The sequence below is a fragment of the Phyllobates terribilis genome, unplaced genomic scaffold (assembly GCF_046119375.1).
Source record: "Phyllobates terribilis strain yellow unplaced genomic scaffold, ASM4611937v1 Scaffold_7__3_contigs__length_470593459, whole genome shotgun sequence".
Lineage (NCBI taxonomy): Eukaryota > Metazoa > Chordata > Amphibia > Anura > Dendrobatidae > Phyllobates > Phyllobates terribilis.
In genome coordinates this window covers 469,585,511-469,611,451 of record NW_027362767.1, presented here as the reverse complement: position 1 = coordinate 469,611,451, position 25,941 = coordinate 469,585,511, and the positions used below count along the sequence as shown (strand labels likewise).

The window sequence follows — 25,941 nt, the reverse complement described above, 5'->3', positions numbered from 1 at the left end:
GAACGGCATAAAAAAAACTCCAAAAACAAATTCCTGAATTGTTCGTTTTTGTTTATTCTGCCTCCCAAAAATCGTAATAGAAAGTGATCAAAAAATGTCATGTGCCCAAAAATGGTACCAATAAAAACGTCAACTCGTCCCGCAAAAATCAATTCCTAATATGACTCTGTCGGCCAAAATATGTCGAAATTATAGTGCTAAAAATATGGCGATGCAAAAACTAGTCTTTGCAAAAAAAAAAAAAAGCATTTTTTAGTGTGTGACTACTGCCAGTCATAAAAACCCGATATAAATCTGGTATCGCTGTAATCGCACCGACCAGAAAAATAAAGTCGTCTAATCACTTATATCGCACGAGGAACAGTGTAAAAGGAAATAAAACCAATTCTTCACCTGCTGCTGATTTGTTCATTCTGCCTCCCAAAGATCGCAGTATGGCTCGGCTCACATTTATCCTACACTCTGCATTGAGCACTTACACCGGGGTTTCCATGTAAATGTCTGAAATATGTGACTCAGACGGAACCCCCGGCGAAAGATTCCCTGTAATGAGGCAGATGGAGGCACCGTGGACGCCGTCTGGCCTGTGATCCCACGGTGTCTGTCTTTTTATTAGGCGTGCATAAAAGTGCCACCAGACACAGTTTTGTGAACCTCTAAAAAAAGGACACTGCTAAACATAGGCCAGATGGAGTCCAGAGTAACTCTGCTGCCTCATTGTAGTAAATGGATGCCTCGGGATAGAGTTAGGGTTGTGTTAGGGTTAGGATTAGGGTTGGGATTACAGTTGTGTTGAGGTTGGAATTAGGGATGTGTTAGGGTTGAGGTTGGGATTAGGGTTGTGTTAGGGTTAGGATTAGGGTTGTGTTGAGGTTGGGATTAGGGTTGTGCTAGGGTTGGGATTACGGTTGTGTGGAGGTTGGAATTAGGGATGTGTTAGGGTTGAGGTTTGGATTAGGGTTGTGTTAGGGTTAGGATTAGGGTTGTGTTGAGGTTGGGATTAGGGTTGTGTTAGGGTTGAGGTTGGGATTATGATTGTGTTGGGGTTGGGATTAGGGTTGAAATTAGGATTGTGTTGGGGTTAGGGTTTTGTTAGGATTAGGGTTGTGTTAGGATTAGGGTTGTGTTGGGGTTAGGATTAGGATTGTGTTGGGGTTAGGATTAGGGTTGTGTTGGTTTAGGGTTGTGTTGGGGTTAGGGTTAGGATTGTGTTGGGGATAGGGTTGTGTTAATGTTGGTGTTGGGATTAGGGTTAAAGTTGTGTTGGGTTAAGGGTTGTGTTGGGTTTAGGATTAGGGTTGTTAGGGATAGGGTTGTGTTAGGATTAGGGTTGTTAGGATTAGAGTTGTTAGTAGTGATGAGCGAGTATGTTCTGTTAACCCTTTCGCCGAGTATGCTCGGGCGAGCACCGAGTAGTTACAGCTGCTCGGTGTTATGTTTGAATCACTCCCATGTGCATGATTTGCGACTGTTTGACCGTTTTAATACATGTGAGGAATGTGTAAGAAATAGACATTCCTCACATGTATTAAAACTGTCAAACAGTCGCAAATCATGCACAAGGAAGTGATTCAAACATAACACCTAGCAGCTGTAACTACTCGGCGCTCGCCCAAGCATACTCGGCGAAAGGGTTAACAGAACATACTCGCTCCTCACTAGTTGTTAGGATTAGGGTTGTTAGGGTGAGGGTTGTGTTGGGGTTAGGATCAGGGTTGTGTTAGGGTTGGGATTACGGTTGTGTTGAGGTTGGGATTAGGGTTGTGTTAGGGTTGAGGTTGGGATTAGGATTGGGTTGGGATTAGGGTTGAGATTAGGATTGTGTTGGGGTTAGGGTTTTGTTAGGATTAGGGTTGTGTTAGGGTTAGAGTTGGGATTAGGGTTAGGGTTGTGTTGGGGGTTAAGGTTGGGATTAGGGTTGGGATTAGGACTGCGTTAAGATTAGGGTTGTGTTGCGATTAGGGCTATGTTGGGACTAGTGTTGTTTTGGGGTTAGGGTTGGGATTAGGATTGTGTTGGGGTTAGGATTGGGATTAAGGTTGGGTTTAGGGTTGGGATTAGGGTTATGATTGTGTTGGGGTTAGGGTTGTGTTGGGGTTGGTTAGGGTTGTGTTGGGGTTGGTTAGGGTTGTGTTGCGGTTGGTTAGGGTTTTGTTGCGGTTAGGATTAGAGTTGTGTTGCGGTTAGGGTTGTGTTGGGGTTAGGGTTGTGTTGGGGTTAGGGTTGTTTTTGGGTTAGGGTTGAGGTTAGGGTTGTGTTGGGGTTAGGGTTGTGTTGGGGTTAGGGTTGTGTTGGGGTTAGGTTTAGGGTTGTGTTGGTGTTATGATTGAAATTAGGGTTGTATTGAGGTTAGGGTTATGTTGGAGTTGGGATTAAGATTGTGTTGGGGTTAAGGTTGGGATTAGGGTTGTGTTGGGGTTAGAGTTGGGATTAGGGTTGTGTTGGGGTTAGGGTTGGGACTAGGGTTGTGATGGGGTTAGGGTTGTGTTGAGGTTAGGGTTGTGTTGAGGTTAGGGTTGTGTTGAGGTTAGGGTTGTGTTGAGGTTAGGGTTGTGTTGAGGTTAGGGTTGTGATGGGGTTAGGGTTGTGTTGAGGTTAGGGTTGTGTTGGGGATAGGGTTGTGTTGAGGTTAGGGTTGTGTTGGGGATAGGGTTGTGTTGGGGATAGGGTTGTGTTGGGGATAGGGTTGTGTTGGATAGGGTTGTGTTAGGATTAGGGTTAGGGTTGGGGTTAAGGTTAGGGTTGTGTTGGGGTTAAGGTTGTATAATTGTTTGGATGAGGGTTAGGGTTGTGTTGGGGTTAGGGTTATGTTGGGGTTAATATTAGGGTTGTGTTGGGGTTAGGGTTGTGTTGGGGTTGGGATTATGGTTGTGTTGGGATTAGGGTTGGGATTAGGGTTGGTTTAAGATGAGATGTGTTGGGATTAGTGCTGTGTTGGGATAAGGGTTGTGATTAGGGTTAGGGTTGTGTTTGGGTTGGGACTAGGGTTAGGGTTGGGATTAGGGTTGTGTTGGTCAGGGTTGTGTTGAGATTAGGGTTGTGTTGGGATTAGGGCTGTGTTGGGGTTAGGGTTGGGATTACGAGTGTGTTGGGGTTAGGGTTGTGTTGGGGCTAGGGTTGGGATTAGGGTTACGATTGTGTTGGGGTTAGGGTTGTGTTGGGGTTGGGGTTGGTTAGGGTTGTGTTGCGGTTGGTTAGGATTGTGTTGGGGTTAGGATTAGAGTTGTGTTGGGGTTAGGGTTAAGATTAGGGTTGTGTTGGGGTTAGGTTGGGATTAGGGTTGTGTTGGGATTAGGGTTGTGTTGGGATTGGTTAAGGATGTGTTGCGGTTGGTTAGGGTTGTGTTGGGGTTAGGGTTAAGATTAGGGTGGTGTTGGGGTTAGGTTGGGGTTAGGGTTGTGTTGGGGTTAGGTTTGTGCTGGGGTTAGGGTTGTATTTGCGTTGGGGTTGGGGTTAGGGTTGTATTGGGCTTAGGGTTGTGTTGGGGTTAGGATTAGGGTTGTATTTGAGTTAGGGTTGGAATCAGGGTTGTGTTGGGGTTAGGGTTGTGTTGGGATTAGGGTTGGGGTTAGGGTTGGGATTAGGGTTAGTGTTGGAGTTAGGGTTGTGTTGGGTTTAGGGTTGTGTTGGCTTTAGGGTTGGGATTAGGGTTGTGTTGTGTTTAGGGTTGCGTTGGGGTTGTGTTGGGTTAGGGTTTTGTTGGGGTTAGGATTAGAGTTGTGTTGGGGTTAGGTTTGGGATTAGGATTGTGTTGGGGTTAGGGTTAGGATTAGGGTTAGGGTTGTGTTGGGGTTGGAATTAGGGTTGTGTTGGGGTTAGGGTTGTGTTGGGGTTAGGGTTGTGTTGGGGTTAGGTTTAGGGTTGTGGTTAGGGTTGGGATTAGGGTTGCGTTGGGTTTAGGGTTAGGGTTGGTGTTGGGTTAGGGTTGTGTTGGGGTTAGGGTTGGGATCAGGGTTGTGTTGGGGTTGGAATTAGGGTTGTGTTGGGGGTTGGGTTGTGTTGGGGTTAGGGGTGTGTTGGAGTTAGGGGTGTGTTGGAGTTAGGGATGTGTTGGAGTTAGGGTTGTGTTGGGGCTAGGGTTGGGATTAGGATTGTGTTGGGGTTAGGATTGGGATTAAGGTTGTGTTGGGGTTGGTTAGGGTTGTTTTGCGGTTGGGATTAGAGTTGTGTTGGGGTTAGGGGTGTGTTGGGCTTAGGGGTGTGTTGGGCTTAGGGGTGTGTTGTATTTGGGTTAAGGTTGGGATTAGGGTTGTATTTGGGTTAGTGTTGTATTTGGGTTACGGTTGGGATTAGGGTTATATTGGGGTTAGGATTAGCCTTATGTTGAGGTTGGGGTTAGGGTTGTGTTGGGGTTAGGGTTACCTTGGGGTTAGGGTTAAGGTTGTGTTGGGTTAAGGTTGTGTTGGGGTTGGCATTAGGGTTGTGTTGGGGTTAGGGTTGTGTTGGTGTTAGGGTTGTGTTGGGGGTTAGGGTTGTGTTGAGGTTAGGGTTGTGTTCGGGTTAGGATTAGGGTTGTATTTGGGTTAATGTTGGATTAGGGTTGTATTTGTGTTACGGTTGGGATTAGGGTTGTGTTGGGGTTAGGATTAGGTTTATGTTGAGGTTAGGTTTAGGGTTGTGATGGGGTTAGGGTTGGGAATAGGGTTGTTTTGGGGTTAGGGTTGCCTTGCGGTTGTGTTTGGGTTAGGGCTGTGTTTGGGTTAGGGCTGTGTTTGGGTTTGGGCTGGGTTTAGGGTTGTGTTGGGGTTGGGATTAGGGTTGTGTTGGAATTAGTGCTGTGTTGGGGTGAGGGATGTGTTGGGGTTGGGATTAGGATTGTTTTGGGGTTAGAGTTGGGATTAGGGTTAGGGTTGTGTTGGGGTTAGGGTTAGGATTAGGATTGTGTTGGGGTTAGGATTGTGTTGGGGTTAGGATTGTGTTGGGGTTGGTTAGGGTTGTGTTGCGGTTTTTTAGGGTTGTGTTGGGGTTAGGGTTAAGGTTAGGGTTGTGTTGGGGTTAGGTTGGGATTAGGGTTGTGTTGGGGTTAGAGTTTTGCTGGGGTTGGTTAGGGTTGTGTTGCGGTTGGTTAGGGTTGTGTTGGGGTCAGGATTAGGGTTGTGTTGGGATTAGGGTTGTGTTGGGGTTAGGGTTGTGTTGGGGTTAGGGTTGTATTTGGGTTGGTGTTAGGGTTGTGTTGGGGTTAGGATTAGGGTTGTATTTGGGTTAGGATTAGGGTTGTATTTGGGTTAGGGTTGGAATTAGGGTTGTGTTGGGGTTAGGGTTGTGTTGGGATTAGGGTTATTGTTGGGGTTAGAGTTGTGTTGGGTTTAGGGTTGTGTTGGGGTTAGGGTTGGGATTAGGGTTGTGTTGGGTTTAGGGTTGCCATGGGGTTGGGGTTGTGTTGGGTTAGGATTAGAGTTGTGTTGGGGTTAGGATTAGAGTTGTGTTGGGGTTAGGTTTGGGATTTGGATTGTGTTGGGGTTAGGGTTGGGATTAGGGTTAAGGTTGGAATTAGGGTTAGGGTTGTGTTGGGATTAGGGTTATTGTTGGGGTTAGAGTTGTGTTGGGTTTAGGGTTGTGTTGGGGTTAGGGTTGGGATTAGGGTTGTGTTGGGTTTAGGGTTGCCATGGGGTTAGGGTTGGGGTTGTGTTGGGTTAGGATTAGAGTTGTGTTGGGGTTAGGATTAGAGTTGTGTTGGGGTTAGGTTTGGGATTTGGATTGTGTTGGGGTTAGGGTTGGGATTAGGGTTAAGGTTGGAATTAGGATTGTGTTGAGGTTAGGGATGTGTTGGCATTAGGGTTGTGTTTGGTTAGGGTTGTGTTGGGGTTAGGGTTGTGGTTAGGGTTCTGTTGGGGTTAGGGTTGTGTTGGGGTTAGGACTGTGTTGGGTTTAGGGTTGTGTTGGGGTTAGGGTTGGGGTTAGGGTTGCCTTGGGGTTAGGGTTGGGGTTGTGTTGGGTTAAGGTTGTGTTGGAGTTAGGATTAGAGTTGTGTTGGGGTTAGGTTTGGGATTAGGATTGTGTTGGGGTTAGGGTTGGAATTAGGGTTGTGTTGGGGTTAGGGTTGTGTTGAGGTTAGGATGGTGTTGGGGTTAGGATTAGGGTTGTATTTGGGTTAGGGTTGAGATTAGGGTTACATTTGGGTTACGGTTGGGATTAGGGTTGTGTTGGGGTTAGGATTAGGCTTATGTTGGGTTAGGGTTAGGGTTTAGGTTTAGGATTGTGTTGGGGTTAGGGTTGGGATTAGGGTTGGGTTTGGGTTAGGGTTGTGCTGGGGTTAGGGTTGTGTTGGGGTTAGGGTTGTGTTGGGGTTAGGGTTGCCTTGGGGTTAGGGTTAGGGTTTTGTTGGAGTTGGCATTAGGGTTGTGTTTGGGTTAGGGTTGTGTTCTGGTTAGGATTAGGGTTGTATTTGGGTTAGGGTTGTGTTGGGGTTAGGGTTGTGTTGGGATTAGGGTTATTGTTGGGGTTAGAGTTGTTTTGGGTTTAGGGTTGTATTGGCGTTAGGGTTGGGATTAGGGTTGTGTTGGGTTTAGGGTTGCCATGGGGTTAGGGTTGGGGTTGTGTTGGGGTTAGGGTTGTGTTGGGGTTAGGGTTGGGATTAGGGTTGTGTTGGGTTTAGGGTTGCCATGGGGTTAGGGTTGGGGTTGTGTTGGGTTAGGGTTGTGTTGGGGTTAGGATTAGAGTTGTGTTGGGGTTAGGATTAGAGTTGTGTTGGGGTTAGGATTAGAGTTGTGTTGGGGTTAGGATTAGAGTTGTGTTGGGGTTAGGATTAGAGTTGTGTTGGGGTTAGGATTAGAGTTGTGTTGGGGTTGTGTTTGGGTTAGGATTGTGTTTGGGTTAGGATTGTGTTTGGGTTAGGATTGTGTTTGGGTTAGGATTGTGTTTGGGTTAGGATTGTGTTTGGGTTAGGATTGTGTTTGGGTTAGGATTGTGTTGGGGTTAGGATTGTGTTGGGGTTAGGGTTGTGTTGGGATTAGGGTTGTGTTTGGGTTAGGGTTGTGTTGGGGTTGAGGTTAGGGTTGTGTTGGGGTTAGGGCTGTGTTGGGTTTAGGGATGTGTTGGCGTTGGGATTAGGATTGTGTTGATGTTAGGGTTGAGATTAGGGTTACGATTGTGTTGTGATTAGGGTTGTGTTGGGGTTAGGGTTGTGATTAGGATTGTGTTGGGGTTAGGATTGGGATTAAGGTTGCGTTGGGGTTAGGGTTGGGATTAGGGTTACGATTGTGTTGGTTTAGGGTTGTTTTGGGGTTAGAGTTGTGTTGGGGTTAGGGTTGTGTTGGGGTTGGTTAGGGTTGTGTTGGGGTTGGTTAGGGTTGTGTTGGGGTTGGCATTAGGGTTGTGTTGGGGTTGGCATTAGGGTTGTGTTTGGTTAGGGTTGTGTTGGGGTCAGGATTAGAGTTGTGTTGGGGTTAGGGTTGGGATTAGGGTTGTGTTGGGTTTAGGGTTGTGTTTGGGGTTAGGATTAGAGTTGTGTTGGGGTTAGGTTTGGGATTAGGATTGTGTTGGGGTTAGGGTTGTGTTGGGGTTAGGGTTGTGTTGCGGTTAGGGGTGTGTTGGGGTTAGGGGTGTGTTGGGGTTAGGGGTGTGTTGGGGTTAGGGGTGTGTTTGGGTTAGGGGTGTGTTTGGGTTAGGGATGTGTTTGGGTTAGGGTTGTGTTGGGGTTAGGGTTGTGTTGGGGTTTGGATTAGGGTTAAGGTTGGGATTAGGGTTGTATTTGCATTAGGGTTGAGATTAGGGTTGTATTTGGGTTACGGTTGGGATTAGGGATGTGTTGGGGTGAGGATTAGGTTTATGTTGAGGTTAGGTTTAGGCTTGTGTTGGGGTTAGAGTTGGGATTAGGGTTGTGTTGGTGTTAGGGTTAGGGTTGTATTTGGGTTAGGGTTGAGATTAGGGTTGTATTTGGGATACAGTTGGGATTAGGGTTGTGTTGGGGTTAGGATTAGGTTTATGTTGAGGTTAGGTTTAGGGTTGTGTTGGGGTTAGGGTTGGGATTAGGGTTGTGTTGGGGTTAGGGTTGCATTGGGGTTAGGGTTGTGTTGGGGTTGGCATTAGGGTTGTGTTTGGGTTAGGGTTGTGTTTGGGGTTAGGTTTGTGTTGGGGTTGGGATTAGGGTTGTGTTTTGGTTAGGGTTGTGTTGGGGTTAGGGTTTTGTTGGAATTAGGGATGTGTTGGGGTTAGGAATGTGTTGGTGTTGGGATTAGGATTGTGTTGGGGTTAGGGTTGGGTTAGGCTTGTGTTGGGGTTAGGGTTGGGATTAGGGTTTTGTTGGGGTTAGGTTGGGATTAGGGTTGTGTTGAGGTTAGGGTTGTGTTGGGGTTAAGGTTGTGTTGGGGTTAGGGTTGTTTTTGGGTTAGGGTTGGGATTAGGTTTGTGTTGGGGTTAGGGTTAGAATTAGGGTTGTGTTGGGGTTAGGGTTGTGTTGGGGTTTGCATTAGGGTTAAGGTTGGGATTAGGGTTGTATTTGCATTAGGGTTGAGATTAGGGTTGTATTTGGGTTACGGTTGGGATTAGGGATGTGTTGGGGTGAGGATTAAGCTTATGTTGAGGTTAGGTTTAGGATTAGGGTTGTGTTGGTGTTAGGGTTAGGGTTGTATTTGGGTTAGGGTTGAGATTAGGCTTGTATTTGGGTTACAGTTGGGATTAGGGTTGTGTTGGGGTTAGGATTAGGCTTATGTTGAGGTTAGGGTTGGGATTAGGGTTGTGTTGGGGTTAGGGTTGCCTTGGGGTTAGGGTTGTGTTGGGGTTGGCATTAGGGTTGTGTTTGGGTTAGGGTTGTATTTGGGTTATGGTTGGGATTAGGGTTGTATTTGGGTTAGTGTTGTATTTGGGTTACGGTTGGGATTAGGGTTATATTGGGGTTAGGATTAGGCTTATGTTGAGGTTAGGTTTAGGGTTGTGTTGGGGTTAGGGTTGTGTTGGGGTTAGGGTTACCTTGGGGTTAGGGTTAAGGTTGTGTTGGGTTAAGGTTGTGTTGGGGTTGGCATTAGGGTTGTGTTGGGGTTAGGGTTGTGTTGGTGTTAGGGTTGTGTTGGGGGTTAGGGTTGTGTTGAGGTTAGGGTTGTGTTCGGGTTAGGATTAGGGTTGGATTAGGGTTAATGTTGGATTAGGGTTGTACTTGTGTTACGGTTGGGATTAGGGTTGTGTTGGGGTTAGGATTAGGTTTATGTTGAGGTTAGGTTTAGGGTTGTGTTGGGGTTAGGGCTGTGTTTGGGTTAGGGCTGTGTTTGGGTTTGGGTTGTGTTGGGATTGGGATTAGGGTTGTGTTGGGGTTAGGGTTGTGTTGGAATTAGTGCTGTGTTGGGGTGAGGGATGTGTTGGGGTTGGGATTAGGATTGTTTTGGGGTTAGAGTTGGGATTAGGGTTAGGGTTGTGTTGGGGTTAGGGTTGGGATTAGGATTGTGTTGGGGTTAGGATTGTGTTGGGGTTGGTTAGGGTTGTGTTGTGGTTTGGATTAGAGTTGTGTTGGGGTTAGGGTTAAGGTTAGGGTTGTGTTGGGGTTAGGTTGGGATTAGGGTTGTGTTGGGGTTAGAGTTTTGCTGGGGTTGGTTAGGGTTGTGTTGCGGTTGGTTAGGGTTGTGTTGGGGTCAGGATTAGGGTTGTGTTGGGGTTAGGTTGGGATTAGGGTTGTGTTGGGGTTAGGGTTGTGTTGGGGTTAGGGTTGTGTTGGGGTTAGGGTTAGGGTTGTGTTGGGGTTAGGGTTGTGTTGGGGTTAGGGTTGTGTTTGGGTTAGGGTTGTGTTGGGGTTAGGATTAGGGTTGTATTTGGGTTAGGGTTGGAATTAGGGTTGTGTTTGGGTTAGGGTTGTGTTGGGGTTAGAGTTGTGTTGGGTTTAGGGTTGTGTTGGGGTTAGGGTTGGGATTAGGGTTGTGTTGGGTTTAGGGTTGCCATGGGGTTAGGGTTGGGGTTGTGTTGGGTTAGGATTAGAGTTGTGTTGGGGTTAGGATTAGAGTTGTGTTGGGGTTAGGTTTGGGATTTGGATTGTGTTGGGGTTAGGGTTGGGATTAGGGTTAAGGTTGGAATTAGGGTTAGGGTTGTGTTGGGATTAGGGTTATTGTTGGGGTTAGAGTTGTGTTGGGTTTAGGGTTGTGTTGGGGTTAGGGTTGGGATTAGGGTTGTGTTGGGTTTAGGGTTGCCATGTGGTTAGGGTTGGGGTTGTGTTGGGTTAGGATTAGAGTTGTGTTGGGGTTAGGATTAGAGTTGTGTTGGGGTTAGGTTTGGGATTTGGATTGTGTTGGGGTTAGGGTTGGGATTAGGGTTAAGGTTGGAATTAGGATTGTGTTGAGGTTAGGGATGTGTTGGCATTAGGGTTGTGTTTGGTTAGGGTTGTGTTGGGGTTAGGGTTGTGGTTAGGGTTCTGTTGGGGTTAGGGTTGTGTTGGGTTTAGGGTTGTGTTGGGGTTAGGGTTGGGGTTAGGGTTGTGTTGGGGTTAGGGTTGGGATTAGGGTTGCGTTGGGTTTAGGGTTGCCTTGGGGTTAGGGTTGGGGTTGTGTTGGGTTAAGGTTGTGTTGGAGTTAGGATTAGAGTTGTGTTGGGGTTAGGTTTGGGATTAGGATTGTGTTGGGGTTAGGGTTGGAATTAGGGTTGTGTTGGGGTTAGGGTTGTGTTAAGGTTAGGGTGGTGTTGGCGTTAGAATTAGGGTTGTATTTGGGTTAGGGTTGAGATTAGGGTTATATTTGGGTTACGGTTGGGATTAGGGTTGTGTTGGGGTTAGGATTAGGCTTATGTTGGGTTAGGGTTTAGGTTTAGGATTGTGTTGGGGTTAGGGTTGGGATTCGGGTTGTGTTGGGGTTAGGGTTGTGTTGGGGTTAGGGTTGCCTTGGGGTTAGGGTTAGGGTTTTGTTGGGGTTGGCATTAGGGTTGTGTTTGGGTTAGGGTTGTGTTCTGGTTAGGATTAGGGTTGTATTTGGGTTAGGGTTGGAATTAGGGTTGTGTTGGGGTTAGGGTTGTGTTGGGATTAGGGTTATTGTTGGGGTTAGAGTTGTGTTGGGTTTAGGGTTGTGTTGTCGTTAGGGTTGGGATTAGGGTTGTGTTGGGTTTAGGGTTGCCATGGGGTTAGGGTTGGGGTTGTGTTGGGTTAGGGTTGTGTTGGGGTTAGGATTAGAGTTGTGTTGGGGTTAGGATTAGAGTTGTGTTGGGGTTGTGTTTGGGTTAGGATTGTGTTTGGGTTAGGATTGTGTTTGGGTTAGGATTGTGTTTGGGTTAGGATTGTGTTTGGGTTAGGATTGTGTTTGGGTTAGGATTGTGTTTGGGTTAGGATTGTGTTTGGGTTAGGATTGTGTTTGGGTTAGGATTGTGTTTGGGTTAGGGTTGTGTTTGGGTTAGGGTTGTGTTTGGGTTAGGGTTGTGTTGGGGTTACGGTTGTGTTGGGGTTGAGGTTAGGGTTGTGTTTGGGCTAGGGTTGTGTTTGGGTTAGGGTTGTGTTTGGGTTAGGGTTGTGTTTGGGTTAGGGATGTGTTGGGGTTAGGGATGTGTTGGCGTTGGGATTAGGATTGTGTTGATGTTAGGGTTGAGATTAGGGTTACGATTGTGTTGTGGTTAGGGTTGTGTTGGGGTTAGGGTTGGGATTAGGATTGTGTTGGGGTTAGGATTGGGATTAAGGTTGCGTTGGGGTTAGGGTTCGGATTAGGGTTACGATTGTGTTGGTTTAGGGTTGTTTTGGGGTTAGAGTTGTGTTGGGGTTAGGGTTGTGTTGGGGTTGGTTAGGGTTGTGTTGGGGTTGGCATTAGGGTTGTGTTTGGTTAGGGTTGTGTTGAGGTTAGGGTTGTGTTGGGGTCAGGATTAGACTTGTGTTGAGGTTAGGGTTGGGATTAGGGTTGTGTTGGGTTTAGGGTTGTGTTTGGGGTTAGGATTAGAGTTGTGTTGGGGTTAGGTTTGGGATTAGGATTGTGTTGGGGTTAGGGTTGTGTTGCGGTTAGGGTTGTGTTGGGGTTAGGGGTGTGTTGGGGTTAGGGATGTGTTGGGGTTAGGGATGTGTTTGGGTTAGGGATGTATTGAGGTTAGGGTTGTGTTGGGGTTAGGGTTGTGTTGGGGTTTGGATTAGGGTTGTATTTGCATTAGGGTTGAGATTAGGGTTGTATTTGGGTTACTGTTGGGATTAGGGATGTGTTGGGGTGAGGATTAGGTTTATGTTGAGGTTAGGTTTAGGCTTGTGTTGGGGTTAGGGTTGGGATTATTGTTGTGTTGCTGCTAGGGTTAGGGTTGTGTTGGGTTAGGGTTGTGTTGGGGTTGGAATTAGGGTTGTGTTGGGGTTAGGGTTGTGTTGGGGTTAGGGTTGGGATTAGGGTTTTGTTGGGGTTAGGATTAGGGTTGTATTTGGGTTAGGGTTGGAATTAGGATTGTGTTGGGGTTAGGGTTGTGTTGGGGTTAGGGTTGTGGTTAGGGTTCTGTTGGGGTTAGGGTTGTATTGGGGTTAGGGTTGGACTTAGGGTTGTGTTGGGGTTAGGGTTGCGTTGGGTTTAGGGTTGCCTTGGGGTTAGGGTTGGGGTTGTGTTGGGTTAGGGTTGTGTTGGGGTTAGGTTTGGGATTAGGGTTGTATTTGCATTAGGGTTGAGATTAGGGTTGTATTTGGGTTACGGTTGGGATTAGGGATGTGTTAGGGTGAGGATTAGGCTTATGTTGAGGTTAGGTTTAGTCTTGTGTTGGGGTTAGGGTTGGGATTAGGGTTGTGTTGGTGTTTAGGGTTAGGGTTGTATTTGGGTTAGGGTTGAGATTAGGGTTGTATTTGGGATTAGGTTGTGTTGGGGTTAGGATTAGGCTTATGTTGAGGTTAGGTTTAGGGTTGTGTTGGGGTTAGGTTTGGGATTAGGGTTGTGCTTGGGTTAGGGTTGTGTTTGGGGTTAGGTTTGTGTTGGGGTTGGGATTAGGCTTGTGTTTTGGTTAGGGTTGTGTTGGGGTTAGGGTTTTGTTGGAATTAGGGATGTGTTGGGGTTAGGAATGTGTTGGTGTTGGGATTAGGATTGTGTTGGGGTTAGGGTTGGATTAGGCTTGTGTTGGGGTTAGGGTTGGGATTAGGGTTTTGTTGGGGTTAGGTTGGGATTAGGGTTGTGTTGGGGTTAGGGTTGTGTTGGGATTAGGGTTGTGTTGGGGTTAGGGTTGTTTTTGGGTTAGGGTTGTTTTTGGGTTAGGGTTAGAATTAGGGTTGTGTTGCGGTTAGGGTTGTGTTGGGGTTGGGATTAGGGTTGTATTTGCATTAGGGTTGAGATTAGGGTTGTATTTGGGTTACGGTTGGGATTAGGGATGTGTTGGGGTGAGGATTAGGCTTATGTTGAGGTTAGGTTTAGGCTTGTGTTGGGTTTAGGGTTGGGATTAGGGTTGTGTTGGTGTTAGGGTTAGGGTTGTATTTGGGTTAGGGTTGAGATTAGGGTTGTATTTGGGTTACAGTTGGGATTAGGGTTGTGTTGGGGTTAGGATTAGGCTTATGTTGAGGTTAGGTTTAGGGTTGTGTTGGGGTTAGGGTTGGGATTAGGGTTGTGTTGGGGTTAGGGTTGCCTTGGGGTTAGGGTTGTGTTGGGGTTGGCATTAGGGTTGTGTTTGGGTTAGGGTTGTGTTTGGGGTTAGGTTTGTGTTGGGGTTGGGATTAGGGTTGTGTTTTGGTTAGGGTTGTGTTGGGGTTTGGGTTTTGTTGGAATTAGGGATGTGTTGGGGTTAGGAATGTGTTGGTGTTGGGATTAGGATTGTGTTGAAGTTAGAGTTGGGATTAGGGTTGTGTTGGGGTTAGGATTAGGGTTGTATTTAGGTTAGGGTTGCAATTAGGGTTATGTTAGGGTTAGGGTTGTGTTGGGGTTAGGGTTGTGGTTAGGGTTCTGTTGGGGTTAGGGTTGGGATTAGGGTTGTGTTTGGGTTAGGATTGTGTTGGTTTTAGGGTTGTGTTGGGTTTAGGGTTGCCTTGGGGTTAGGGTTGGGGTTGTGTTGGGTTAGGATTGTGTTGGAGTTATGATTAGAGTTGTGTTGGGGTTAGGTTTGGGATTAGGATTGTGTTGGGGTTAGGTTTGGGATTAGGGTTAGGGTTGGAATTAGGGTTGTGTTGGGGTTAGGGTTGTGTTGGGGTTAGGGTTGTGGTTAGGGTTCTGTTGGGGTTAGGGTTGTATTGGGGTTAGGGTTGGACTTAGGGTTGTGTTGGGCTTAGGGTTGCGTTGGGTTTAGGGTTGCCTTGGGGTTAGGGTTGGGGTTGGGGTTGTGTTGGGTTAGGGTTGTGTTGGAGTTAGGATTAGAGTTGTGTTGGGGTTAGGTTTGGGATTAGGGTTGTGTTGGGGTTTGGATTAGGGTTAAGGTTGGGATTAGGGTTGTATTTGCATTAGGGTTGAGATTAGGGTTGTATTTGGGTTACGGTTGGGATTAGGGATGTGTTGGGGTGAGGATTAGGCTTATGTTGAGGTTAGGTTTAGTCTTGTGTTGGGGTTAGGGTTGGGATTAGGGTTGTGTTGGTGTTAGGGTTAGGGTTGTATTTGGGTTAGGGTTGAGATTAGGGTTGTATTTGGGTTACAGTTGGGATTAGGGTTGTGTTGGGGTTAGGATTAGACTTATGTTGAGGTTAGGTTTAGGGTTGTGTTGGGGTTAGGGTTGGGATTAGGGTTGTGTTGGGGTTAGGGTTGTGTTGGGGTTAGGGTTGTGTTGGGGTTAGGTTTGTGTTTGGGGTTAGGTTTGTGTTGGGGTTGGGATTAGGGTTGTGTTGGGGTTTGGGTTTTGTTGGAATTAGGGATGTGTTGGGGTTAGGAATGTGTTGGTGTTGGGATTAGGATTGTGTTGGGATTAGGGTTGTGTTGGTTAGGATTAGGGTTGTATTTAGGTTAGGGTTGCAATTCGGGTTGTGTTAGGGTTGTGTTGGGGTTAGGGTTGTGGTTAGGGTTCTGTTGGGGTTAGGGTTGGGATTAGGGTTGTGTTTGGGTTAGGATTGTGTTGGTTTTAGTGTTGTGTTGGGGTTAGGGTTGGGATTAGGCTTGCTTTGGGTTTAGGGTTGCCTTGGGGTTAGGGTTGGGGTTGTGTTGGGGTTAGGGTTGGGATTAGGCTTGCTTTGGGTTTAGGGTTGCCTTGGGGTTAGGGTTGGGGTTGTGTTGGGTTAGGGTTGTGTTGGAGTTATGATTAGATTTGTGTTGGGGTTAGGTTTGGGATTAGGATTGTGTTGGGGTTAGGGTTGGGATTAGGGTTAGGGTTGTGTTGGGGTTAGGGATGTGTTGGGGTTAGGGATGTGTTGGGGTTAGGGTTGTGTTGGGGTTAGGGTTGTGTTGGGGTTAGGGTTGTGTTGGGGTTAGGGTTTGGATTAGGGTTAAGGTTGGGATTAGGGCTGTATTTGCATTAGGGTTGAGATTAGGGTTGTATTTGCATTAGGGTTGAGATTAGGGTTGTATTTGGGTTAGGTTTGTATTTGGGTCACGGTTGGGATTAGGGTTGTGTTGGGGTTAGGATTAGGTTTATGTTGAGGTTAGGTTTAGGGTTGTGTTGGGGTTAGGGTTGGGATTAGGGTTGTGTTGGGTTAGGGTTGCCTTGGGGTTAGGGTTGTGTTGGGGTTGGCATTAGGGTTGTGTTTGGGTTAGGGTTGTGTTTGGGGTTACATTTGTGTTGGGGTTGGGATTAGGGTTGTGTTTTGATTAGGGTTGTGTTGGGGTTTGGGTTTTGTTGGAATTAGGGATGTGTTGGGGTTAGGAATGTGTTGGGGTTGGGATTAGGATTGTGTTGGGGTTAGGGTTGGGATTAGGGTTGTGTTGGGGTTAGGATTAGGGTTGTATTTAGGTTAGGGTTGCAATTAGGGTTGTGTTAGGGTTGTGGTTAGGGTTCTGTTGGGGTTAGGGTTGGGATTAGGGTTGTGTTTGGGTTAGGATTGTGTTGGTTTTAGGGTTGTGTTGGGGTTAGGGTTGGGATTAGGGTTGCTTTGGGTTTAGGGTTGCCTTGGGGTTAGGGTTGGGGTTAGGTTTGGGATTAGGATTGTGTTGGGGTTAGGGTTGGGATTAGGGTTGTGTTGGGGTTAGGGTTGTGTTGGGGTTAGGGATGTGTTGGGGTTAGGGATGTGTTGGGGTTAGGGATGTGTTGGGGCTAGGGATGTGTTGGGGCTAGGGATGTGTTGGGGCTAGGGATGTGTTGGGGCTAGGGTTGTGTTGGGGTTAGGGTTGTATTTGGGTTAAGGTTGGGATTAGGGTTGTATTTGGGTTAGGGTTGAGATTAGGGTTGTATTTGGGTTACGGTTGGGATTGGGGTTGTGTTGGGGTTCCGATTAGGCTTATGTTGAGGTTAGGTTTAGGATTGTGTTGGGGTTAGGGTTGGGATTAGGGTTGTGTTGGGGTTAGGGTTGCCTTGGGGTTAGGGTTAGGTTTATGTTGGGTTAGGGTTGTGTTGGGGTTGGCATTAGGGTTGTGTTTGGTTGGGGTTGTGTTTGGGTTAGGGTTGTGTTTGGGTTAGAGTTGTGTTTGGGTTAGGGTTGTGTTTGGGTTAGGGTTGTGTTTGGGTTAGGGTTGTGTTTGGGTTAGGGTTGTGTTGGGGTTAGGGTTGTATTTGGGTTAGGGTTGGGGTTAGGGTTGTATTTGGGTTAGGGTTGTGTTGGGGTTGTGTTGGGGTTAGGGTAGCCTTGGGGTTAGGGTTAGGGTTTTGTTGGGGTTGGCATTAGGGTTCTGTTTGGTTAGGGTTGTTCTTGGGTTAGGGTTGTTCTTGGGTTAGGGTTGTGTTGGGGTTAGGTTTGTGTTGGGATTAGGGTTGTGTTGGGATTAGGGTTGTGTTGGGATTAGGGTTGTGTTGGGGTTAGGGCTGTGTTGGGGTTAGGGCTGTGTTGGGGTTAGGGCTGTGTTGGGGTTAGGGCTGTGTTGGCATTGGGATTAGGATTGTGTTGGGGTTAGGGTTGGGATTAGGGTTACGATTGTGTTGGGGTTAGGGTTGTGTTGGGGTTAGGGTTGTGTTGGGGTTAGGGTTGTTTTTGGGTTAGGGTTGGGATTAGGGTTGTGTTGGGGTTAGGGTTGTGTTGAGGTTAGGGTTGTGGTTAGGGTTCTGTTGGGGTTAGGGTTGGGATTAGGGTTGTGTTTGGGTTAGGATTGTGTTGGTTTTAGGGTTGTGTTGGGGTTAGGGTTGGGATTTGGGTTGCTTTGGGTTTAGGGTTGCCTTGGGGTTAGGGTTGGGGTTGTGTTGGGTTAGGGTTGTGTTGGAGTTAGGATTAGAGTTGTGTTGGGGTTAGGTTTGGGATTAGGATTGTGTTGGGGTTGGGATTAGGGATGTGTTGGGGTTAGGGTTGTGTTGGGGTTAGGGTTGTGTTGGGGTTAGGGTTGTGTTGAGGTTAGGGTTGTGTTGGGGTTTGGGTTAGGGTTGTATTTGGGTTAAGGTTGGGATTAGGGTTGTATTTGGGTTAGGGTTGAGATTAGGGTTGTATTTGGGTTACGGTTGGGATTAGGGTTGTATTTGGGTTCCGATTAGGCTTATGTTGAGGTTAGGTTTAGGATTGTGTTGGGGTTAGGGTTGGGATTAGGGTTGTGTTGGGGTTAGGGTTGCCTTGGGGTTAGGGTTAGGTTTAGGTTGGGTTAGGGTTGTGTTGGGGTTGGTATTAGGGTTGTGTTTGGGTTAGCGTTGTGTTTGGGTTAGAGTTGTGTTTGGGTTAGGGTTGTGTTTGGGTTAGGGTTGTGTTTGGGTTAGGGTTGTGTTGGGGTTAGGGTAGCCTTGGGGTTAGGGTTAGGGCTGTGTTGGGGTTAGGGCTGTGTTGGGGTTAGGGCTGTGTTGGCGTTGGGATTAGGATTGTGTTGGAGTTAGGGTTGGGATTAGGGTTACGATTGTGTTGGGGTTAGGGTTGGGATTAGAATTGTGTTGGGGTTAGGATTGGGATTAAAGTTGTATTTGGGTTAGGGTTGGAATTAGAGTTGTGTTGGGGTTAGGGTTGTGTTGGGGTTAGGGTTGTGTTGGGGTTAGGGTTGTGTTGGGGTTAGGGTTGTGTTGGGGTTAGGGTTGTGTTGGGGTTAGGGTTAGGGTTGTGTTGGGGTTAGGGTTCGGATTAGGGTTATGATTGTGTTGGGGTAAGGATTGGGATTAGGGTTGCCTTGGGGTTAGAGTTGGGGTTGTGTTGGGTTAGGGTTGTATTGGAGTTAGGTTTAGAGTTGTGTTGGGGTTAGGTTTGGGATTAGGATTGTGTTGGGGTTAGCATTGGGATTAGGGTTGCCTTGGGGTTAGAGTTGGGGTTGTGTTGGGTTAGGGTTGTGTTGGAGTTAGGATTAGAGTTGTGTTGGGGTTAGGTTTAGGATTGTGTTGGGGTTAGGGTTGGGATTAGGGTTAGGGTTGTGTTGGGGTTGGAATTAGGGATATGTTGGGGTTAGGGTTGTGTTGGGGTTGTGTTGGGGTTAAGGTTGTGTTGGGGTTGGGATTAGGGTTGTGTTTGGGTTACGGTTGGGATTAGGGTTGTGTTGGGGTTAGGATTAGGCTTATGGTGAGGTTAGGTTTAGGGTTGGGGTTAGGGTTGTGTTGGGGTTGGCATTAGGGTTGTGTTTGGTTAGGGTTGTGTTGGGATTAGGGTGGTGTTGGGGTTGGGATTAGGTTTATGTTGAGGTTAGGTTTAGGGTTGTGTTGGGGTTAGGGTTTGGATTAGGGTTGTGTTGGGGTTAGGGTTGCCTTGGGGTTAGGGTTGTTTTGGGTTAGGGTTGTGTTGGGGTTGGCATTAGGGTTGTGTTTGGGTTAGGGTTGTGTTTGGGTTAGGGTTGGGGTTGGGGTTAGGGTTGTGTTGGGGTTAGGGTTGTGTTGGGGTTAGGGTTGTGTTGGGGTTAGGGTTGTGTTGGGGTTAGGGTAGGGTTGGGATTAGGGTTGTGTTGGGATTAGGGTTGTGTTGGGATTAGGGTTGTGTTTGGGTTGTGGTTGTGTTTGGGTTGTGGTGTGGTTGGGTTAGGGTTGGGATTAGGGTTGTGTTGGGGTTTGGATTTTATTCAAACGTAAAGAAAAAAAAATTATGACGATATGGCGACTAGTGTTGAGCGCAAGTGCTCGCTACTTGAGTTTGCATCGGGTGCTCAGGTATGCACCAAGTATCACGGGTGCTTGAGTGACATGCTAGAGTCCCTTCCCCGCATGCTAGGATCTGTGCTGACCCTATCTTGCAAGATTTGCAGACAATAAATTGTAGTACATCTTAACTCAAGTGTCAACATTCAGCATTATTCAAACAATAGTTTGTTTTAATCAACCAAAGAAGATCACAGGTTAAAAAGTCAACATAAAAATAAAAACCACTTTGTAATCCCAAGGTTCTTCATTCCCACAGCGCTGCTCGCCTAAACGTGCCAGCTTCCACTTTTTGCCTTAACATACTGTATAAAGGTATACTGCTCTTGCCATCAGAAAGTATGTCTGGCATAATTAAGAAGAAAAGCTGTGTTGTCACACTGCTGGATTTGAGGACTTAGTCTGAGACTTTTGTTGCATTGTCCTGGGCGTCGGATTACCCAGTGGCGCCTCCAGATTTATCCCTTTTTGTGTGACTACCTTGAAGACTCTAAGGAACTATAGCTACATTTGGTGTTATATTCTCCTAGTACCAGTAAAGGTTGTTGGATTGTTCATCGACCTGCTGGCTCTGGCTGCTCCGTCTCACACTCTGTCACACATATCTGAGTACCCAATGCAAACTCAAGTAACGAGCATTTGCGCTCAAGAATAATGGCATGATATTCAATATAATGACCTAATGTTATGAAATTCTATGTCATACCTCTGGGTTCAAAATGTTCACTATACCCCTTGATAAAATCATTGAGGGGTCTAATCTCAAAAATGGGGTTCAGTTCTCCTTCCCTTCTGAACCCTGCCGTGCGGCCAAACAGTGTTTTTTCCCCACATATGGGGTATAGGCGTACTCATGAGAAATTCAAAACTATTTTTGGGGTCCATTTTCTCTTATTACCCTTGTGAAAATAAAAAATTGGGGCTAAAAGATCATTTTTGTGGAAAAAAAATGATTTTGTTTATTTTCACGGCTCTACATTCTAGGGGTTCAAGGTGCTCACCACACATCTAGATAAGTTCTTTGAGGGGTCTAGTTTCCAAAGTGGGGTCACTTGTGGGGGGTTTTCACTGTTGAGGCACATCAGGGGCTCCACAAGCGCGACATGGCGTCCGCTAATTATTCAAGCAAATTTTACATTCTATAAGTCAAATGGCGCTCCTTTCCTTTCTGAGCCCTGCTGTGCGCCCAAAAAGTGGTTTTCCCCCACATATGGGATATCAGCTAAGTCAGGAGAAATTGCACAACAAATGGTATGATGAAGATTCTCCTGTTACCCTTATGAAAATGCAAAATTGGGGTTTGAAAAACATTTTTGTGGGAAAAATGTGAAAATTTTATTTTTACTGCTCAATGTTATAAACTTCTGTGAAGCACCCAGGGGTTCAAGGTGCTCATTACACATCTAGATAAGTTCCCTGAGGGGCCTAGTTTCCATAATGGTGTCACTTCTTGGGGGTTTCCACTCCCCAAACGCGACATGGCATCCGCTAATTATTCAAGCAAATTTTACATTCAAAAAGTCAAATGGCGCTCCTTCCCTTCCGAACACTGGCGTGTGTCCAGTGTTTTTTTTCCAACATATGGGGTATTAGCTTACTCAGGAGAAATTGCACAACAAATATTGACGTCCATTTTTTCCTGTTACTCTTGCAATTTTTTGGGAAAAAAAGTTAAATGTTCATTATTTTCTTCCACATTCCAAATATTCCTATGAAGCACCTGAAGGGTTAATAAACTTCTGGAATATGGTTTTGAGCACCTTGTGGGGTGCAGTTTTTAGAATGGTGTCACTTTTGGGTATTTTCTGTCATAAAGGTCCCTCAAAGTCACTTCAAATGTGATTCAGCGCAGCGGTCCCTCGGGTGTCACGGCTACGGAAGAGGACCGGGACTTGGATACGACATTAAGGAAATGTACAAGACCCTCCTACCAATGACGTGGTAAACTGCACCGATTGACAGGTGTAAGGCAGCGCTAGACATCATAATGGGGGATACTCGCTGCACCGGGTAAATCAAAGCACACCAGCAATGTCCTTCCGGTATTTCACAATGCTGCAGTTTATTGCACTTCATAAACCACAGTTCACCGGGTCCAACTCAGTGGCACGCCGACACACATATACATATAATGTTCACGAGCCAAGTGGCAGACCGGCCCACTTGCTCCAGGTACAGCCTTCAGCAAGGTAATCAGATAGCAATGTCCATAGCAACGTCCATATAACACAGGGTATTACCTTTGCCGGGTTTAGCTGCTGCAGTCCATTAGGCTTGCCACCACTGTGGCTTTGCGGCTTCCCAGGTAGGGGTGTCCAGCCGTCGTTACCTCAAAGGCCACTGACATCCACACAGGATCCAGGCTTTGCCTTTCAGGACTCTTCCTCAAACCTCTGCCTTCCAAGGCCACTAGCATCCACACAGGATCCAGTCTCGACCTTTCAGGCACCAGGCTTCACTCGGCCTCACTAGGCCTCACACGGTCGGTGTCCCACACACACGGGAACAGGCCTTACGCCTCTCTCACAGAACACACCTGTCTCCCATCAAGCAGGGTTTATATATGCATCCCGTGCACACACACACACATACTGACAGGACCTTGCTGATGTCACAGTCATGTGATCAGACAGACATTCTGTGCGCGCAGGACCTGTGCTATGTCACAGTCATGTGACCAGTCACCTGAGGGGGAAGGTACATGGTCAGGTAAAACACATCCTGGACCATTACCGTAATGCCAGCAAGTAGCTGCATTACACAGGACAAAGAGAGGATAGAAACGAGTCATGCCGGAGAGATCTCGTTAGCAGAAGCCGACGAGTGTCATCACTGAACAGGGCTGTCACTTCAACCGCTCCCTCACGGTACCGGAAACAATCGGGTTTAGGGTATCAGGTTGGGAGGGGGACGGGTGAGGTGGAACAAGCCAAACGGGATCTAATTGACTTTGTCAGAAAAAGACTTAAAGACCAATTGGGAATAACCGGAGACCCCCGCTAGGGCCATTTGCAGAACCAATGGACTTCAGTGCTAATCCCATATTTGGGCTAGATACGGTATTTTAGAGAAGTATTTTATTACTATTGTGATAGTGTTCTCATTACTAACCCCTGTTGCGATCCCTGTCAGCTTGTTTAATATACACTGCTCAAAAAAATAAAGGGAACACTGAAATAACCCCTCCTAGATCTGAATGAATGAAATATTCTCATTGAATACTTTGTTCTGTACAATGAATGTGCTGACAACAAAATCACACAAAAATCATCAATGGAAATCAAATTTATTAACCAATGGAGGCCTGGATTTGGAGTCACCCCCAAAATTAAAGTGGAAAAACACACTACAGGCTGATCCACCTTTGATGTAATGTCCTTAAAACAAGTCAAAATGAGGCTCAGTATTGTGTGTGGCCTCCACGTGCCTGTATGACCTCCCTACAACGCCTGGGCATGCTCCTGATGGGGCTGAGTATTGTGTGTGGCCTCCAGGTGCCTGTATGACCTCCCTACAACGCCTGGGCATGCTGCTGATGAGGCTCAGTATTGTGTGTGGCCTCCACGTGCCTGTATGACCTCCCTACAACGCCTGGGCATGCTCCTGATGAGGTTGCGGATGGTCTCCTGTGGGATCTTCTCCCAGAGCTGGACTAAAGCATCCACCAACTCCTGGACAGTCTGTGGTGCAACGTGACGTTTGTGGATGGAGCGAGATATGATGTCCCAGATGTGCTCAATCGGATTCAGGTCTGGGGAACGGGCGGGCTAGTCCATAGCTTCAATGCCTTCATCTTGTAGGAACTGCTGACACACTCCAGCCACATGAGGTCTGGCATTGTCCTGTATTAGGAGGAACCCAGGGCCAACCGCACCAGCATATGGTCTCACAAGGGGTCTGAGAATCTCATCTCGGTACCTAATGGCAGTCAAGGCTACCTTTGGCGAGCACATGGAGGGCTGTGCGGCCCTCCAAAGAAATGCCACCCCACACCATTACTGACCCACTGCCAAACCCGTCATGCTCAAGGATGTTGCAGGCAGCAGATCGCTCTCCACGGCGTTTCCAGACTCTGTCACGTTTGTCACATGTGCGCAGTGTGAACCTGCTTTCCTCTGTGCAGAGCACATTGCGCCAGTGGTGACTTTGCCAATCCTGGTGTTCTGTGGCAAATGGCAAGCGTCCTGCACGGTGTTGGGCTGTGAGCACAACCCCCATCTGTGGACGTCGGGTCCTCATACCACCCTAATGGAGTCAGTTTCTAACCGTTTGTGCAGACACATGCACATTTGTGGCCTGCTGGAGGTCATTTTCCAGGGCTCTGACAGTGCTCCTCCTGTTCCTCCTTGCACAAAGGAGGAGGTAACGGTCCTGCTGCTTTGTTGCTGCCCTCCTATGGCTCCCTCCACATCTCCTGGTATCTGCTCCATGCTCTGGACACTGTGCTGACAGACACAGCTACCCTTCTTGCCGCAGCTCGCACTGATGTGCCATCCTGGATGAACTGCACTACCTGAGCAACTCTGTGGGTTGTACTGTAGACACCGCCTCATGCTACTGTACCTCTAGGTGTGAAAGCAATGGCAAAATGAAAAAGTGACCAAAACCACAGCCAAACAGGATGAGAACAGAGAAATGGTCTGTGGTCATCACCTGCAAAACCACTCCTTTATAGGGGGTATCTTGCTAATTGCAGATCATTTCTACCAGTTGTCTGTTCCATTTGCACAACAGCAGGAGAAATTGATTCACAATCAGTGTTGCTTCATAACTGGACAGGTAGATTTCACAGAAGTGTTATTGACTTGGAGTTACATTGTATTGTTTAAGTGTTCCCTTTATTTTTTTGAGCAGTGTATATTCAAGCTGTATACACTGTATTAAATCCTGTATCAAGAACATAAACCCGCGTATACCTGCAGAGCTTCGCTCTGAAGTCTGTAGTATCGGTCCGAGGAGCTGGGGGAGGAAATAATCAGCAGCCGCTGCTTCTCAAAGAACTGGTCTACAAAGCTGGAGGCAGAATTCACATTGACGTTGATATTCATGCCTGTGAGAAAACAGAAATATGTGACGTCTATGGATCTTATAATTTCAGAAAATGGCAATTCCTGGAATCTCGCCCCACAGGCTGTTGTTATTATTATAATTTATTATTATAGCGCTATTTATTCCATGGCGCTTTACATGTGAAAAACAATTACAATAATCTTGAACACAATGTGATGGTGACTGGTACAGGAGGAGCGAGGACCCTGCCCGCAAGGGCTCGCAATCTACAAAGAATGGGTGAGGATACAGTAGATGAGGGTAGAGCAGGTCATGCAGCGTTATGGTGGAGCGAGGACCCTGCCCGCAAGGGCTCACAATCTACAAAGAATGGGTGAGGATACAGTAGGTGAGGGTAGGGCTGGTCGTGGCACGGTATGGTGGAGTGATGGTTAATGCAGGTTGTAGGCTTGTCGAAAGAGGTGGGTCTTCTGGTTCCTTTTGAGGGTTTCCACGGTCGGCGAGAGTCTGATGTGTTGGGGTAGAGAGTTCCAGAGTAGGGGGAAGCACGGGAGAAATCTTATATGCAATTGTGGGAAGAGGAGATAAGAGGGGAGTAGAGAAGGAGATATTGTGAGGATCGGAGGTTGCGTGCAGGTAAGTACCGGGAGACTAGGTCAGAGATATATGGAGGAGACAGGTTGTGAATGGCTTTGTATGTCATGGTTAGGGTTTTGAACTGGAGTCTCTGAGCAATGGGGAGCCAGTGAAGAGATTGACAGAGAGGAGAGGCCGGGGAATAGCTGGGGGACAGGTGGATTAGTCGGGCAGCAGAGTTTAGGATGGACTGGAGGGGTGCGAGAGTGTTGGAAGGGAGGGCACCGAGCAGGAGGTTGCAGTAGTCAAGGCGGGAGATGATGAGGGCATGCACTAGTGTTTTTGCAGCTTCATGGTTGAGGAACGTACGGATCCGGGAGATATTTTTGAGTTGGAGTCGGCAGGAAGTGGAAAGGACTTGGATATGTGGTTTGAAGGAGAGTTCAGAGTCCAGGCTTACCCCGAGGCAGCAAGTTTGAGGGACTGGGGAGAGTGGGCAGCCATTGACGTTGATAAGTTCGTTGGGGGGGTTGAGTGAGATGGTGGAAAGATGATGAATTCTGTTTTGTCCATGTTAAGTTTTAGAAATCTAGCAGAGAAGGATGAAATAGTGACTGTTCTATGATGGCCTGGATTTGCTGTGACAGAAACAACCGTGGTTAATTACTGACGTGTACAAATGGCTGGGGATCCGGCCCACTGCTGGCTGTACAGGCAGACCCTGTTGGCTGCACCCTGGCGCTCGTAGCCACCCTCACAATCATATTTGCAGTTCGCTCCGTAGTTGTTTCCAGCAGAGCTGCAGGTGATATGGCCGTGAAGAGGGGGAGAAAGAAGAGGACAGCGTCTGACTGCAAGACAAATGGAAGAGCGTTTAGTGGCAACCATGCAATGCAACATTCGGCTCTGCGGACCTGGAATTCAGTTTGTTTCTTACCTTGTACTTTTACTATAAATTTGCAGCTAGCGCGATTATTGGCGCTGTCATACGCTGTATATCGGATGATGTGTTCACCTTCATGTAGCTCAGACCCTGGTTCTGGGCCACGGCGGTACACCCTGCATATAAAATTTTTATATTATATACATACATTACTCCCATGGTAAGACTGGCCCTCCAGTGCCTACAGATAGGGAATGGTACCACAGCCTACCCACGGCAAGTCTAGCAGTGCACAACCATGACCAAAGGCTGTTAGGTCAGTGTAATATTTTGCAGACATTGCAGAGAATTGCAGTTTGCATTACAATGAAGAGAAAAGCAACTATTTAAAGCATTTGATATAGCGAGTGAAAAAGCTTGTGATTAATTTGTTTCTAAATGTGATTGGGCTTAAGCTTGTGACTTGTGATTCAGTGACTTTGGATTCAAGGAGTTTAGAAGGGAATAACCTGTACTGAATCACTGTTTGCATGTACATATTTATA

General features: G+C 47.1%; 1 protein-coding gene across 1 annotated transcript in view; it reads right to left on the bottom strand.

Moving 5' to 3' along the window:
• Positions 1 to 25,941, bottom strand: part of SRPX2 (sushi repeat containing protein X-linked 2) — a 745,700-nt gene that overhangs the window by 8,466 nt on the left and 711,293 nt on the right. The window contains exons 7-9 of the mRNA XM_073642211.1: positions 25,451 to 25,572; positions 25,185 to 25,364; positions 23,844 to 23,977 (exon numbers count right to left, since the gene is read on the bottom strand). Of these exons, the coding sequence (XP_073498312.1) occupies positions 23,844 to 23,977; positions 25,185 to 25,364; positions 25,451 to 25,572 (436 nt within the window). The remainder of the gene's footprint in view (positions 1 to 23,843; positions 23,978 to 25,184; positions 25,365 to 25,450; positions 25,573 to 25,941) is intronic.